Here is a 16,671-nt window from a genome sequence, read left to right on the forward strand (position 1 = left end):
GGCCATGAGGCTGAGGAGAGAATGGAGGCTGAGATGGCCCTGGGACTCGGGCTGGGTCTGACAAGTGAAGGGGAGGGGTGTGCAGGACGGCTTGCATCCAGCTTTAGTGTCAGGGTGGGGACCGTGGTCTCAGAGGGAGCATACAGGAGTTTGAGAGTATTTCCTGAGCACCTGCTACATGCCAGGCCCGGAGAAGGGGACTTTAGTGCACAAGTGTGGCCTCTGTCCTGGCAGTCTAGACTCCCGCGGAGAAGGTGGATGTCCAAGGGTGATTATGGGTGCTCGCTGGTGCACACAGATCCACGAAGGACGAAGGCAGCTGGCGGCATGGGGTGGGGTGCAGGTGAACCTGAGCGAACAGGTGGGTGGGGTAGGGGGCTGCGTGTGGGGGTCTACTTGGAGCACTGGACAGGTGGCCTGGGGACCGCTGATCTGAAGCAGAAAAGATGGCCAAGGAGGAAATGGACATGTGACCTGAGTGAACAAGAACCAGAGAGAGGGTTTGGGGGGGCAGCGAGTGGCCACAGGGCTTAAAGGTCAGGAGAGGGACTGGACAGGCGAGAGGGGCTGGGACCGGGTGTTGGGCAGAGGGGTTTGCAGCCGGGTCAAGAGAAAGGTATGAGTAGAGCATGATCAACTCTTCCAGGAGGGAGAGCAGACAAGGTGATGGTCCAAGGAGAAGCCAGGTTGGGGAAGGGTTGTTTCCTTCTGTTTGTTGTTAGTGAGGAGGAGACAAGGCATATATGTACAGGAAGAAGAGTCTGGGGAGGGATGAGGTCTGGGGCGGCGGGACGTTACCGCAGGAAGAGCAGATCAGCCACCGTGTGGCAAGCGAGAACTAGGTAAGGTGGCGGGGGAAGGTACCGGGGAGGGACAGAGATTTGGGGTAATTTGGGAAAGGCGGAGGGATGGATGGCAGGTGGGGCGCTGAGGGAGCTGCCCCCAGGGGCCTGAATGTCTGGGCGTCCGGAGAGGGGAGGTCCGGAACACTCCTGAGAGGCAGGAGAGGATCGGCTTAGGGGACAGAGTGGGGTTGCTGGTTTTCTCCCGTGGGGATCCCAGCAGGGAAAGGCCGAGGATCAGAGCAGGAGGAGGGCTGCGACCCTGTCATGGAGGCCACTGCTCAGGGAAGGGAGGAAAGCCAGGAGAGGCCCGAGAGGCTGAAAGAAGGGTCAAGGGAGAGAATTCTCAGTGGGGTCAAAGGACATGGGGTGTGTGGACCAGAGCAGACATGGTGGCCCAGGAAGTTGGGCCATAGACGGGATTTCTGAGTAAGCCTTCGGCTGAGTCACCTTTGTGACAAGCCCTGGACGTGGCTGAGGAGATGGGTCTGAAGGAGGCATGGCTGGGGTAGGGGGCATGGGGGTGAATTGGCCTGGAAACCCGCTGGAAAGTGGAGGGGACAGGGCTGGGCAGAAAACAGAGCCCAAGCTCTTGGCGAGGAGGGGAGTGCTGGGGGTGGGGGCAGAACATGACAGCAGAACACCGGGGGAAGGAGCATCAGTGGCCTAAACCTCCAAAGGGGAGGGGTCTTAGGTGAGGGCCGGAGCAGGGGTCTGGAAGGGGCGCTGCCAGGCCGCCCTCTGCCCTTGGCACCCACGGCTTCAGAGGAACCACGTGCCCAATTTCAGGCCCCACTCTCCCGGGCACAGGGGCAAGAGCGCGTGTTAGGAACACATGACAAGCGGGGCCCATGCAGGACCCGCCGAGCCAAGGACCCGGAAGCCCAGCGACAGGCCTAGCTGAGAAGGCGGCGCTTCCCCAAGTTCACGTCGCCCGAGGCTGAAGGAAAACACCAAGCGCAGATACAACCTTATTGTGCTGCTTTTAATTACGAAAGATGTAAAACGACGTATTATAAAACTTGGAAGCTACTTTATACAAATTCCAATCTTTAAATATTGTTTAACAAGGGACCTGGGAGTTAGGACACTGGCAGAAAGTCTGATTAGTTGCTGTGAGGGCTCCTTCGCCAAGCAATGGAACCGTCTGTGCATGACAGAGCCGACGGGAGTCAGAGCTGGAAAGGTCTTCGAATGCGCACATGGGCCGGCACACAGGAGAAGTGAGATGGGACAAAGGAGAATTTATGGTGGTCTTGACGTGATCAAAAAATGTTTCTCCTAACACCGTGTGTCCTAAAAACCACAACTGTATGGAAATGAGGAAAAAAATGGAACACAGATAGGTTTTTAGTTCTATATTGTTTAACTGCTAATAAATGAGAATAGTACAGCCATCGGTTTCTTGTAACAAGACTAAATATTGGAAGAGAGTTTATTCTGATGTATGCAGCCACTTCGGATGCCGAGGGCCTCGCCTGGTTTGTTGCAAAGGCAGCGATGAGTGTAGGCTTACGCGCTGGAGGTCGGAGGGACACCCGTCCGTGGGTGTCCTTGACGCTGGCTAAGCAAAGTGGGTTGTGTAATGCCCAACACCTTTTCACGGGAAAAGAATGGGCTGGTGGACCTAAGGACAAATTTAATTCAGTGCTAAACCTCATTGTCGTCATGACACGCCCCCAGACAAGTCACTTTTCCTGGGAGCCTCTGCACCAGTCCCAGGGAGAATGCCCTAGGGATGGTGGGCCTGCACCACGCGGGTCCCAGGCATCACGCTATACAGGCGGCACTGCTGTGCAGACAGAGGGCTGGGCCCCCAGCCCCACGGGTAAGGCACTGTGCAAAGAGTGGGTTATGCTGGTACCTAAAAAAAAAAAACAAAACCAAACTCCTAACAGGGGCACCGATCCCCGATCCCCGTCTGAGAGGCCAGGTCAGATTTCCCGGGGCCTGGGGCACAGGGCAGGCAGCACGGAGCCGGCTTCTTCCGCACGCTGGGGAATGGCGTAGCATCACAGGGAAAAGGCTTGTGCTTTTAACAGAGTCACCCCCTCCCGAGATCCTCAGTATGAAAGTTTTAACTGGGAATGGGGCTTGGAGCTGAGGCAAGGACCCTGGGTGGATTTCCTAATTCAACGGCAGAGGTTTGGGGCTAACGTGAAGCGGAGGACTCGGGCCCCACAGAGGCAGCTGTGCCATCAGGGTTATTTGAAAGACTGCAGGTGACGTGATCCCTCTGGAGACAGAAATGGAAAGAGGTCTGCAGAGGTTAACAGCCCAGGATCCCATTACGGACTCCTCTCGTCGTGGGGCACAGGGCGGTCTTGCTGCTGTGGGTGGGGGCGGTCCAGCAACCTTCAGCGACACTGCCGGTGTCTCTGGAAAAGGCCGTGGCTGTCCCGGCAAAAGTTCCAGCGTCTTCCAGCTTTCCTTCAGTGCTCCTCTCCTCCCCGGCCCCTCCTGCCATGCCCACATTCTGCCCCATTGCCCAGGCCCATCCCCAGAGGTGCTCTTCAAACCCACCCGTCAGGCGTGTGGCCAGGGGTTAGGTCAGAAGGCCGGCAGTGGTGGAAATCCGCTAACACTACTTTATGCTAAAGTGCTAATGACTAACGATAGCTTCATGATTTAGGCCTTCCTTTTACTGCAGACTGTTTCTTCGATCTCAAAGAATGATGGTCTTTTTTGAAAGCAATTTAGAGCACAACACGGATCTGAAAGGAAAAAGATCTTTGGAGGTGGGGGCCTGGCCGGGATCCCCGGGGTCCCAGTGCCTGGGAGGCCCCAGTTTGCTCGGTGCCGTTCCGGTGGTGCTCAGAAGACAGCTTGCACCTACCTGCTGTGGCGCACACCCTCGAGGAGATCGGGGCGCCCTGTCTCATCGTGAATTTGGTCACCTAGTGTTAAAAGCATATTAAAGTGCATGCTGAACACGCACAAGTGTTCCAAAAAAAAAAAAGCTAAAGCCTTGAGGTTTGGCAGGGAATGGGGGTACGCGAAAGATTAGACTGCCTCGTAGTGAGGCAGATTCATTCATTCCTCCGTTCGTCCGTTCATGCATTCAATGCACAGTTATGAGCACCTACTGAGTGCTGGCACTTGTTAGGAACTAGGGGTCTCATAACGAATAAGGCACGGTCCCTGCACTCGGGGAGCTTACAGCCTATCAGCCTAGCGGGGTTACATTCACACTCCCATGGCACAGAGAAACCCCCCACCCCCCACCTTGCTGCTCAGACCTCCCGCCACCCCTTCCCACCCGACTGCGGAGGGGGAGGCCGGCACCTGTCTAGAGCTCATCTGGAAGGCATCGTGCGTCTTGCCCTCCGTGCTTTCCGCCCCAGCCGTCAAGAGGAAGCACTTTCCTCTTTTCGGGCTCATCCGTTACCAGGGGATTTTTGTTGGTTTTCAGTGACTGAATAAAATAGTCCTCCCTTTCCCCCCTCGTCCACAGGAAGAGGTGTCCCAAAGCAGCAGAAAGGAGATTACATACTTGGAGAAGACAAATGAGCATTCAGTTTGCGAAACTCGGGTCTGTGCTTGAAATCGTGGGAAGAATTCTTCATATTGGAATTAAGGCATCTCCGAGATCACGGCCGTCTGCCGTGCCCCGGGACCGCCCGCCACCAGCTGGCGGGTGCCCGGCCGGAAGCGCGAGGGCGGAGGCGGCCTCGCGGTGCTGTGGTACCGTTGCTCGTGGCTGAGCCAGCTCCTGGAGGCCCGTGGCCCCCAACTGCCTCCGCTCCGGGCCCGATCTTCAGTGTTGACTGACATCAGTGGTTCTGGGCACAGCACCAGGCGACTGCCGCCCCCATCACAGCGTTCTTTTCTGCTTGTACACATGGACCGACTAGAGGGCCGAGAAAAAGACGCACCGGGCACGGTGATGACTGAGTCGTTGGGAGGCTCCCGGTCAGGTCAGCCGGCCTGCAGAGCATGACCCTCGCCGCAGGCCGGTGAGGCCGTGCATGGCTCTCTGGTCTAGAATAAGCCATGGCGTAGGAGACGGGACCTCGTCGCAAAGCCAGGAGTCATGGCGTTGGCTCCTGCCGTGTCAGAGGCCCGAGATGACTCAAGCCCGGTGGGCAGGGGGGGGTAGCTGGCTCCATTCCATGCCGTCCTATTTCGGCGCCTTCAGAAAAGAATTCTGGTCCTGGTCTGTTCTGTTCACAGTCGGTCAGCCCGAAACGTCTCTTCAACAGAGGGGTCGAGCAGGCCCATGCTGGAGTCACTTAGCATGTTGAGTCCGTCCAGGCTCAGGGGTTCGATCTGGAGCTCTTCTTCCAGAGGAAATGGAGTGTCCGTGTGCAGGCTGGCCTCGGGCATGCCCGCCAGCGCACTGCTGAGGTCTTTGAACAGGCTGGTACTCGAGTCTTCTGGAGGGAGCAGCAAGGGGGAAAACAGGGCGGGTTAAGAGGCACACACAACGGAGGATATCCCCTCAGAGGCCGTCCCTGTCGTCCTCCCCACCGTGACAGTGACTGCCTGTGTCCCACCCACTCCCAGGCGTCCAGGTGGCTCTAGAATCTACGTGCTTTTCCGTCAGTTCCACGACCCTCCCATTTTTGCAGGCTTTTCTCCCTTTGAACTTCAAACTAACTAGTTCGGAAAAGGCTCGGAGCACCAGGCCCTTTCCCCACTGGCTCACCGTCTCTGGGGCCGGGCACCTGCGTTTCAAAAAGGCAACGCTGCGCCGGAGACCTTAATTTTTGGCCTCATCTGATGTCGTGTATACTATCTTACAACGGTGTGTGTGAAGGCACAACAAAACGAACATGGTAAGGAGGCTGAGGGCTGGCCCACGCTCACCTGTCAGGATGGTGTTTGGGAAATTCCCGCAGTTGGAATACAGGTTGGGTCTCAAGTGAAACGCGTCCTGTTCTCGCGGACCTTGTTCCACCAGGGGCACCTGGAAGCATCCAAGGTTACACTGTAAGGAACGACCTCTGCTTCCAAGGAGAGAATAATGCAAGGTGCTCCCAGAGCAAGACCGTCTTAGGGTCCCTTCTCTCTAGGATCCCACACAGAATATTCCTCTCAGGCAAGCAGGTGCTCGGGTGGAGGAGGGGGTCCCTGAGGCCCACAGTGTGGATGGCTCGTCCCCGTTCACACACGGCCGGGCCCACCAAGCCATTAGGAGACATCAACAGTCATGGTCTCTGCAGCAGCTCTGGTCTCACACCTTCTCCCCCCCAGCCACACCAAGGCCTTTGGACACACCGTCCGTGGGAGCCCTTCAAAGGTTCCATGTATCACCAAGGAAGTGATGTGACCAATGGACTCTTTCCCCCTTTGGTTTCTAGAAAAATGAGGAGGTGATATCCTTTCCTTCTCAGGTGAAGGAACCCTACGCAGGTCCCTCTCCATGAGAACGCCTCGGTGAGGACTGGTCAGAACTGGACACTGTCTCCGGTGCCTTTCCAGAAATGCATATTCCAAACTATTTTTTAAAAATCTTTCAAAAGTATGCATTCCTATCATTTTTCAGGGAGACTCTCTGACTCATAAACTAAACCGGCTTCTTCAGAAAATGAGAAGGCAGGGACTACTGGTTTATGCCATGAGTCTTTACCATGGCCCACTCGGGAAACATCTGTTATTTATTTATTTTACTGTTGTAATTGTTATTAAGACCCGTAGGGGCGCCTGGATGGCTCTGCCAGTTAAGCATCCGACTCCAGGTTTCTGCTCAGATCATGATCTCACGGTTTGTTGGGATGGAGCCCATGTCTTTGTCTGGCTCTGCGCTGAGAGCAGGGAGCCTGCTTGGGATTCTCTCTCTTCCTCTTTCTGCCCCTCCCCTACTTGCACGTGCTCACTCTCTCTCTAATAAAAAACATTGTAAAAATCTTAAAAAAAAAAAAAATGCTCAAACCCTTCTCTTCTTAACCCATCCTAAGCCCAATCCACACTTAACACTATAAAATCTAGATATATTTTAAGTGATGGTTAGGGAGAACCTAAAAAGCAAAAGGAAGTGGTTGAATGAAAATATCTTAGGGGGGTCTCCTGGGTGGCTCAGTCGGTTGAGCGTCTGATTCTTGATTTTGGCTCAGGTCACGATCTTATGGTTCATGGGATTGAACCCCACATAGGGGTCTGTGCTGACAGCATGGAGCCTGCTTGGGGTTCTCTCTCTCCCTCTTTCTCTGCACCTTCCCCCACTTGCATACGCTTGTATGTACCTTCCCCACTCTCTCAAAAATAAACAGATATTAAAAAAAAAAAAAAAAAGAAGGGGTGCCTGGGTGGCTCAGTCAGTTAAGCATCCGACTTCGGCTCAGGTCACGATCTTGCAGTTTGTGAGTTCGAGCCCCGCGCCGGGCTCCGTGCTAACAGCTCGGAGCCTGGAGCCCGCTTCGGATTCTGTGTCTCCCCCTCTCTCTGCCCCTCCCATGCTGATGCTTTGTCTCTCTCTCAGTAATAAATAAACATTTTAAAAAAGTCTTTACGGAAAAAAAAGAAGAGGGGCACCTGGGTGGCTCAGTCAGTTAAGCCTCCAACTCTTGGTTTCATCTCAGGTCATGATTTCACAACTCGTGGGTTCGAGCCCCTCAGTGGACTCTGCCCTGAGAGCATGGAGCCTGCTTGGGATCCTCTGTCTCCCTCTCTTTCTCTCTGCCCCTCCCCCACTCATGCTCTCTCTCAAAAATATGTAAATAAACTTTCTTTTAAATTTAAAAAAGAAAAAAAAAGAAAAGAAAAGATCTTTTTGGTCCCACCTGGGACCCTCCTGTGTCTCAGTCTCCTCAGCAGGATAGATCAGTGGACCGTGGTGGTCCCTTCTGCCATAAGCCATGCTACAAGTCTGTGTCTAGACCGTCACCAGGCGTCTCCTACCCGCTTCTGCAGAGGCCGGCCACTAAACAAGGCAGCCGGCACCAGCACCTGAGGGCTAGGGGAGATTCCAGGCCCCCTCGGCCACTGAACACACCCGAACCCAGGGCAGTGGAGCACCTAATCCAGGATGCCAGAGACTCCCCAGGGAAATGGCCGAGCTAGCTCAGTCTACACCCTGAACAGGTTCAACAGTGCGGTTCCTGGTCGAAGGAAGAGGCACGCCTGGGTGATCACTCACCTGTTGAGGAAAGGCCGGGCCTGGCCTCATGGACTGCTGGTCAAAGCTCACATCCGGGAAGAAGTTGGTCACAGGTGAACCCTTATTGGAACAAGGAAGGGAACGTTTAGCTTGGAACTCGGGGTAAACTAAGTGTTCCCTCCCGACCGGTGTTCAGGACCCACCTGGGCGGAGAGGAGCTGGAAGCCAGAAGGAGGCAGGGATGAGGCCACCTGCGGCTGCTGAGCGGGGGGCTCCTGGGCACGGGGCTGCTGCAGGAGGGGCTGGGGGAGATCCTGGGGGGTGGGGTAAGGGGGCGGCGGGGACACCTGGGTTTGAGCGTCTGTGGGCAGGAAGGAGAGCGGGCTTCGATCCGAGGACACCATCTGTAAAACAAAGCCACTAATTAGCTTTGGTTGGCAGTTCTAGCGGTAAATCCTTTCAGATTAGGAGCCGTCAAGGCGAGGGAAAAGCCCAACTTCTTCTTCCCCTGGGCCCTCTGTGCTAGGCTCCCACTTCTGCTCCTTCAAAGTGACCTTAAGTCTCACTTCCCCACAAAACAGTTCCCATTCAATGACAATTTCTCGTGTCTTAAAAAAAAAAACAAAAAACAAAAAAACAAAAACAGAACCAAACACCTGCTAATTTAACCAGCATCCTCAGTGAAAATCATGTGTGTTTTTTTAAAGCCATAACTTCTGGTTTAAGATGGGGAAAAAAAAATAACTTATCTCTGCTGCCTCCCCAAACTCTACTAAAAACACTAGAACAACATTGAACAACAGGAAACAGTAATGAATTAACACTTTAAAAAGAAATAACACCAGAATAATAAACAACACAGGGACGAAGAAAACGGGAGGGAAGAAAGTGGCAGCAAAATTTGGAGAACGAAAAGCGGATGGACGCACAGGCACTGGCTTAGCAGAGCTGAGAAAGACCAGAGGCAGTGGGGACCAACCAAGAGGCAGCCAGATTTCCATCACAGGGTCCCTGTGGCAGGCTGGGGGACAACAGGAAGCAGGGGTGAAGATCCAGAAGGATCCCCTCAGTTTGTGCAAGGCAAGGGTGGGCTTAGCCCTGGTCTATGGGGAGACTGGGTGGGGGGGCGGTAGACAGCACTCTGGAGAGAACCCGGCTGAGGGACCGCAAAGCACAGCAGAGCCCAGGAGGTGAGACGCTCTACTGAAACCACAGGGTTCAAGAGAGCTCACTACTGCATCTTGAGGCTCCCCCCTTTCTTCCCCAGCTTGGGTCTCGGAAGACGGGATGCTGGGCGTATGTCAGCGTCCTCTGGGGATCTGGCCAGCCCGAGAGAACATCCTGAAACTTACACGACACCAGGGATCCCCCACGTAAATGGCCAAGCTAGATCAGTCTACAGTGAAGACCATACTCACCAAGCCCATCCATCTACACAGGGCTTCCAATCAGTATTTCTGTGTCCTGTTCTTAAAGAGGAGCAGAGGGGCGCCTGGCTGGCTCAGTCGGTTAAGTGTCCGACTTCAGCCCAGGTCACGATCTCATAGTCTGTGAGTTCCAGCCCTACGTCAGACCCTATGCTGATAGCGCGGGGCCTGCTTTGGATTCTCTCTCTCCCTTTCTCTCTCTGCCCCTCCCCTGCTCTCTCTCAAAAATAAATATTAAAAAAAAAAAAAAAAAAAAAGATGAGCAGAGGGCCAAGGACCACAAGACTGTGAGGAAACCATCTGAATGGAAATCAGAGACTAAGACAGACATACAAAGAAAAGAAACTTGGAGAAATCTGTGCCACAAGAAGTAGTCATGAAAAACAAAATTACCATTATACTGTTTAGGCTATAAAAGAAAACCCTCATCTATTAAACACGTGTAATAAAATATTTGTGATAGGTATCTCTGCATATATTTTTTTCAAAGTAGGGATGTGGCTGAAACAGAATTACACAAACACTGATGATTGTTGAGGCTGGATGATGAGTACAGAAAGATTCAGGACACTATATTCTCTACTTTTAGGCAACTTGGAGGATTTCTATTACAAAAAAAATAAAAGAAACTGGAACAAAAATTACCACTGAAAACCTCAGAGGGGTGAAAAACTGCTATTGCGTCCACGGGAGGAGTATGATGCTGTAAAGAGGAACATTCGGAGAACAAACAAGAATTCTTGGCAATTTCAAAGTACAAGAGCAGGGACTCCTGGGGGGCTCAGTCGGTTAAGCGTCTGGCTCCTGATTTCGGCTCAGGTCATGATCTCACAGTTGGTGAGTTGGAGCCCCATGACGGGCTCCGCACTGACAGTGCAGAGCCTCCTTGGACTTTTTTCTCTCTCCCTCTCCCTTAAAATAAATAAATAAACTTAAAGTAAAATAAGATAATAAAAGTATGAGAGCAGAGATGAAAACTTGGCATAATAGCAGGCAGATAAAGTTGAGCAGTTCTCCCAGAGAGCAGGGTGAAAAGACGAGGAGAGAGAAAAATAGGGGCGTGAGAGGGAAAGGATGGGAGGCCCAACATTCACACAACAGGAGTTCTAGAAAGAGAGAACAGGGAAATCAAAGGGAGGAAATCATCCAAGAAATAATTAAGGAGGATTTCCCAGAAATGAAGGATGATAAGAGTTTCCAGGTTGAGGAAACCCACCAAACATCCAGATTCATGTCAAGCCACATGATCGTCAAGTTTCAGAACCCTGGGGGACAAAAAGAAAATCCTACGAGCCCCTGGCGGGGAAAAAAAGGAGATTTCGTTTGAAGTGTTAAAACTCAGAATAGCACTGGATTTCTCACTTGCAACTCTAGAAACCAAAAGGCAATGAATTAGTATCTTCAAAATGTTAAGAGAAAATTATTTCAGATTTCAATTCTATATCTAACCAATTATGTGTTCAATGATGGGTATTCTACCTGTCATGTTTAAGGACATATTTAAGTCATGCCAGCACCACATGTGCTCTTTCTTGGGGAGCTACTGGAGGGCTTGTGTTTCAAAGTACTGAGAGGAGATCTAGCCAGGCCCCAAGAGCCGGGATGGGATAAATAATACGTACACAGAAAACCAGACTAACAAAAAAGTAAGACATTTATTAACTCCTGGGTGAAGAAAAAAATGTTCATTTTGTTCTTTTTTTTTTTTTTTTTTTTTAGTGTTTATTTATTTTTGAGACACAGAGAGACAGAGCATGAGCATGAGAGGGGCAGAGAGAGAGGGAGACACAGAACCCGAAGCAGACTCCAGGCTCTGAGCTGTCAGCACAGAGCCCGACGTGGGGCTGGAACTCACAGACCGTGAGATCATGACCTGAGCCCAAGTCGGACGCTTAACCGACTGAGCCACCCAGGCGCCCCTTGACTGCTCTATTATAACTGTGAAAGCACTAAACACCGAATATTGCTCTCATCAAAATTACAATACAGCACAGGGTGTGAGGAGGGTAGGTAGGAAATATGTGTGTGGGTGCGTGGGGTTTGGGGAGAGAGCTATATCCTAATCCTCCATGGGAGGATGTCAGCAGATAGAACCTAACACGAGAAGTCCAGAACGAAACAAGCATGAAATGACATGGTTATACCAAAGACATCAGCTAAAAAGGTTGGAAGGAGGGGCGCCTGGGTGGCTCAGTCGGTTAAGCATCCGACTTGGGCTCGGGTCATGATCTCACGGTTCGTGGGTTCGTGGGTTCGAGCCCCGCGTCGGGCTCTGTGCTGACAGCTCGGAGCCTGGAGCCTGCTTGGGATTCCGTGTCTCCTTCTCTCTCTGCCCCTCCCCTGCTCACACTCTGTCTCTGTCTCTCAATAATAAATAAACGTGAAAAAAAAGTTACAGTGGTTGGAAGGAACCATCTCTAGGGAGTAAGAAACATGGTCAGTCAGGGAGGGGAAGACAACTGTTATTTCCCAACTAGCCCTTTAGAACTATCTGACTTTTTAAACCACGTGCATGAATAACACTAATTTTTAAAAAATCAAAATATTAAGCACACCACAAATGAAAACATCCAAAACAGGAGGCTCTCTCCTCTACAGTCTCCTTAAAATGTAGTTAAGAGAGTAAGAGTGTTATTTTTTTATATCCCATAAAATGATCTTGAAAATTAAAGGCAATCCAATAACATAAACAGAACCTTTAAAAAAACAATTATGAAATACCCTCTCTCCCTCTCCCCAAAGGGATGACTCATGTAAGAGTGAGTAGTAACTGGTTCTGTTAACCCCTCCTTGCTAAACATGACTCATTTATGGTGAGGTGGGCAGTAAATGATGTCACAATGTATCCAGGGAGTGAGCCATAGGTTGAAAATATAGTCATTGGTGATTATGGTTAAGAACTGCCCTGAGAGCTTAGAATAAAAACAAAGTAAAATAAATAAATAAATAAATAAATAAATAAATAAATACAAAGTCAACAAGTCAAGATATGATATTTTGGCATCTAAACTCTTGTAACAGGCTTGTGACTTCAAAATGTGCCTCTTTCTAAATTTTTTTTTTTAACATTTATTCATTTTTGAGAGACAGAGCGCGAGCAGGGGAGGGGCAGAGAGAGGGAGACACAGAATCCGGAGCGGGCTCCAGGCTCCGAGCTGTCAGCACAGAGCCCAATACGGGGCTTGAAATCACGAACAGTGAGATCGTGACCTGAGCTGGAGTCAGACACCCAACTAACTGAGCCACCCAGGTGCCCCTAAATGTGCCTCCTTCTAGACAGATTTCTTTGGGGCCTTTTACAGAGATCTCATCTTTACTATATACCTGTTACTTCAGGAACAATAAAAGTACTAATTCTCCAATCTGTAGGTGTAATTAGGGAAGAGGTCTAATCCAGTATCAAAGCTCCAGGAAGGTATTAAATGTCTTCTTTGGCTTTCCCCTGTGGCTTAAAATACTTACAGCATCAGTTACGGGTCATTTTTCATACCAATTTTAAAACCCCAACCTGGGAGAGCCTGGGTGGCTCAGTTGGTTAAGCATCCAGTTTCAGCTGCTCAGGTCATGATCTCACGGTTTGTGGGTTCGAGCCCCATGTCGGGCTCTGTACTGACAGCTCAGAGCCCGGAGCCCACTTCAGATTCTGTGTCTCCCTCTCTCTCTGCCCCTCCCCTGCTCGTGTTCGGTCTTTCTCAAAAAAAAAAAAAAAAAAGAATAAATGTTAAAAAAAATTAAAAACAAAACAAAACAAAAGACACTCAGATCTGTGGAACAGAACAGAGAACCCAGAAATAGACCCACAAACGTATGGCCAACTAATCTTTGACAAAGCAGGAAAGAATATCCAACGGAATAAAGGCAGTCTCTTCAGCAAGTGGTGCTGGGAAAACTGGACAGCGACATGAAGAAAACTGAACCTGGACCACTTTCTTACACTAGACACAAAATAAACTCAAAATGGATGAAAGACCTAAACGTAAGACGGGAAGCCATCAAAATCCTCGAGGAGAAAGCAGGCAAAAACCCCTTTGATCTTGGCTGCAGCAACTTCTTACTCAACACGTCTCCGGAGGCCAGGGAAACAAAAGCGAAAATGAACTACTGGGACCTCATCAAAATAAAAAGCTTCTGCACAGCAAAGGAAACAATCAGCAAAACTAAAAGGCAACGGACGGAATGGGAGAAGATATTTACAAATGACACATCAGATAAAGGGTTAGTATCCAAAATCTACAAAGAACTTATCAAACTGAACACCCAAAAAACAAATAATCCAGTGAAGAAATGGGCAAAAGACAAGAATAGACACTTCTCCAAAGAAGACATCCAGATGGCCAATCGACACATGAAAAAATGCTCCACATGACTCATCATCAGGGAAATACAAATCAAAACCACAATGAGATACCACCTCACACCTGTCAGAATGGCTAACATGAACAACTCAGGCAACAACAGATGTTGGCGAGGATGCGGAGAAAGAGGATCCCTTTTGCGTTGCTGGTGGGAATGCAAGCTGGTGCAGCCACTCCGGAAAACAGTACGGAGGTTCCGCAAAAAATTAAAAATAGAACTACCCTACGACCCAGCAACTGCACTGCTAGGCATTTATCCAAGGGATACAGGTATGCTGTTTCAAAGGGGTACAGACACCCCAATGTTTATAGCAGCACTATCAACAATAGCCAAAGTATGGAAAGAGCACAGATGTCCATCAATGGATGAATGGATAAAGAAGATGTGGTGTGTGTATGTATATACATACATATATATATATATATGTATGTATATATATACATACATACACAGTGGAGTATTACTCAGCAATCGAAAAGAATGAAATCTTGCCATTTGCAACTACGTGGATGGAACTGGAGGGCATTATGCTAAGCGAAATTAGAGAAAGACAAATATCATAGGACTTCACCCATACGAGGACTTTAAGAGACAAGACAGATGAACGTAAGGGAGGGGAAACAAAAATAATATAAAAACAGGGAGGGGGACAAAACAGAAGAGACTCATAAATACGGAGAACAAACAGAGCATTACTGGAGGGGTTGTGGGAGGGGGGATGGGCTAAATGGTTAAGGGGCACTAAGGAATATACTCTTGAAATCATTGTTGCACTACATGCTAACTTGGATGTAAATTTTAAAAATAATAATAAAATAAAATAAAATAAAATAAAATAAAATAAAATAAAATAAAGAGAGAGAGAAAGAAAGGAAAAGAAAAAAAATAAAGAAAAAAAATAAAAAACGAAACAAAACAAAAAAACCCCAACCTGGTCTCCCCTACCCATCCTAGACACATCTGCATTGGGTTCTCTACGCCCAAACCCCAGCTCTCTCCCCAAACCCCAGCTTTTGTGACTTAGTGCCCGCAACCTGTGTGTTTGGAAACCGTGATCCTCACAACAAATGTGCCATTAGGGAGTGATTAGCGCTGAGCTATTCCCACTCTGCTCTCTCCCGCCTCACGTGCAAGAGGGCTGACTGCATTTGAGACCTGGGGGTCTACACCCGGGACGGTGGGCCGACTCCAGGCCCTGCGTGCCTCAGCGTGCGGGGCCGAGAGTCTGTTCTCACCTGGGCGGCGGGATAGGGGTTCAGCGGGCTGGTGGCCGACAGCTGTCTGCTGAAACCCTGATGCGCTTCGGGGCCGGGGGACAGCGTGAGGGGGCTGACCGGGGGCTGCCGCCGCCGAGAGGGGCCGCTCAGGGCCGTGGTGGAGAGAGACGGGTTGCTGAGGGAAAAGAGCCGGAGGGAAGGGTGAAGGGCAGAGGCGCTGGGCGCGGGTGTCTGTGGGTGGCTGTTCGGGGAGGACGAAAGTGCAGTCTTGCTGAGCGCGGCCTGGATGGAGGGGTTGCTCCGAGAGCTCTGGAGGCCTACGGGACAACAGAGTCACACGTCACTTGCCACAATCTTTTGTGTCCCTGAGGTGAAAGAAAGCTTCACTTCCCGCTATCCGTATTCGATGCCGGTTCTGCCCGTGGGGAGCTCCTGGCGGCTCCCCTGAGCGCACTGGTGGCCGACGTGGCCGTGGTGGGGAAAGGATGCGCTCGGACTGAGAGCTGGTGGCCGCAGGGTGACAGTGAGTCGTACTCCCGGGGAAGCGTGGAAACGGCCGCTGGGCGGGCTGGACAGAGGCCAGGGGTGTGTGTGCTCAGCCACAACCAGGCCAAAAGACCCCAGGGCCGCGCACACATTCTGTTTAGAGCCCCCGAACGCGCCGTCCCAGGCACCTGCCCGGATCCTGCGCTGCCTTCAGAGAGCATCCCTTCACTGAGAGTCATGGCTCTGGGGCGCTGCCTTGGCGGGGACCCTGTCAATACCCTGGACACCCCAGAGGATCACAGGAAGGGACCCCCTCCCGTGTCTCCTGCTTTCTCTTTGCTTTTCCGGCTCCCCAGAAATCTTTAAGGGCAGTCTATTCCAATTCAAGGAAAATGAAGTTTTTGCCGGTTCTTTGTGTCATTTGGGGGGAAGGGTAGTGAATTTTAGCGCGAGCAACAGAGTTTGGGAAAAGCCATTTCCACGGCACAGGCTTTTGGGGCATAAGTTCTATGAGGCCGGGACCGTATCCTGCGTCCTGCCAGGCCTGGCACAGAGTGGCCTTGCTCCGTGACTTAACAATGCCACCACGCATCTCAAATGGGAATGCCGTGTTTCAAAGTTCAGTCCATCATTCTGGTATTGGCAGGTGGGGCGAGCAGAACTGTGTGTTCTTTTATGTTCATAAAAAAAAAAAAAAAATCAGTGTTAGATGAAAGTTACTATAATTCAGCAATGACAAAGCATTCTTTGCTGGAAAATGCTTTTTTTCTTTTTTAATAGAGGCACCTGGGTGGCTCACTTGGTTAAGTGTCTGACTCTTGGTTCCAGCTCAGGTCATGATCTCATGGCTCGTGAGTTCGAGCCCTGTATCTGGGCTCTGCACTGACAGCTTGGAGCCTGCTTGGGATTCTCTCTCTCTCCCTCTCTCTGGCCCTCCCCCATGCTCTCTCTGAAAATAAGTAAACTTTAAAAAAAATAGGGAAGGGGCACCTGGGTGGCTCAGTCGGTTGGGCGGCTGACTTTGGCTCAAGTCATGGTCTCGCAGTCTGTGAGTTCAAGCCCTACGTTGGGCTCTGTGCTGACAGCTTAGAGCCTGGAGCCTGCTTCAGATTCTGTCTCCCTCTCTCTCTGCCTCTCCCCTGCTCACACTCTGTCTCTCTCTCTCTCTCTCAAGAATAAAATAAAAACATAGAAAAAAAAACTTTTAAATAGGGAAGACGTCTCTGATAAACCCTACGTAGCTGTTGCACAGTGCAAGTCTCCATGGAAAGACCAGAGATCCAGCTGGCTCAAGAATCAGGGCT

The 16,671-nt window shown here is 50.7% G+C and overlaps 2 protein-coding genes across 7 annotated transcripts in view; both read right to left on the minus strand.

The window, feature by feature from the left end:
* BLM (BLM RecQ like helicase) overlaps positions 1 to 16,671 on the minus strand; it is a 164,871-nt gene that overhangs the window by 144,254 nt on the left and 3,946 nt on the right. The window lies entirely within an intron of this gene.
* The window catches only part of IQGAP1 (IQ motif containing GTPase activating protein 1), a 224,954-nt gene continuing 210,091 nt past the window's right edge, over positions 1,809 to 16,671 (minus strand). For 2 of the 6 annotated variants that reach the window (XM_049614186.1, XM_049614184.1), the window contains 5 exons: positions 14,900 to 15,198; positions 8,085 to 8,285; positions 7,921 to 8,001; positions 5,652 to 5,751; positions 1,809 to 5,218 (listed from right to left, as the gene is read on the minus strand). In XM_049614186.1, coding sequence (XP_049470143.1) covers positions 5,010 to 5,218; positions 5,652 to 5,751; positions 7,921 to 8,001; positions 8,085 to 8,285; positions 14,900 to 15,198 — 890 coding nt within the window. In that variant the 3' untranslated portion in view covers positions 1,809 to 5,009. The remainder of the gene's footprint in view (positions 5,219 to 5,651; positions 5,752 to 7,920; positions 8,002 to 8,084; positions 8,286 to 14,899; positions 15,199 to 16,671) is intronic. The other 4 variants (XR_007454151.1, XR_007454149.1, XR_007454150.1 and 1 more) reach the window with 4 other exon arrangements.

This window comes from Panthera uncia, assembly GCF_023721935.1.
Source record: "Panthera uncia isolate 11264 chromosome B3 unlocalized genomic scaffold, Puncia_PCG_1.0 HiC_scaffold_2, whole genome shotgun sequence".
Taxonomy (NCBI): domain Eukaryota; kingdom Metazoa; phylum Chordata; class Mammalia; order Carnivora; family Felidae; genus Panthera; species Panthera uncia.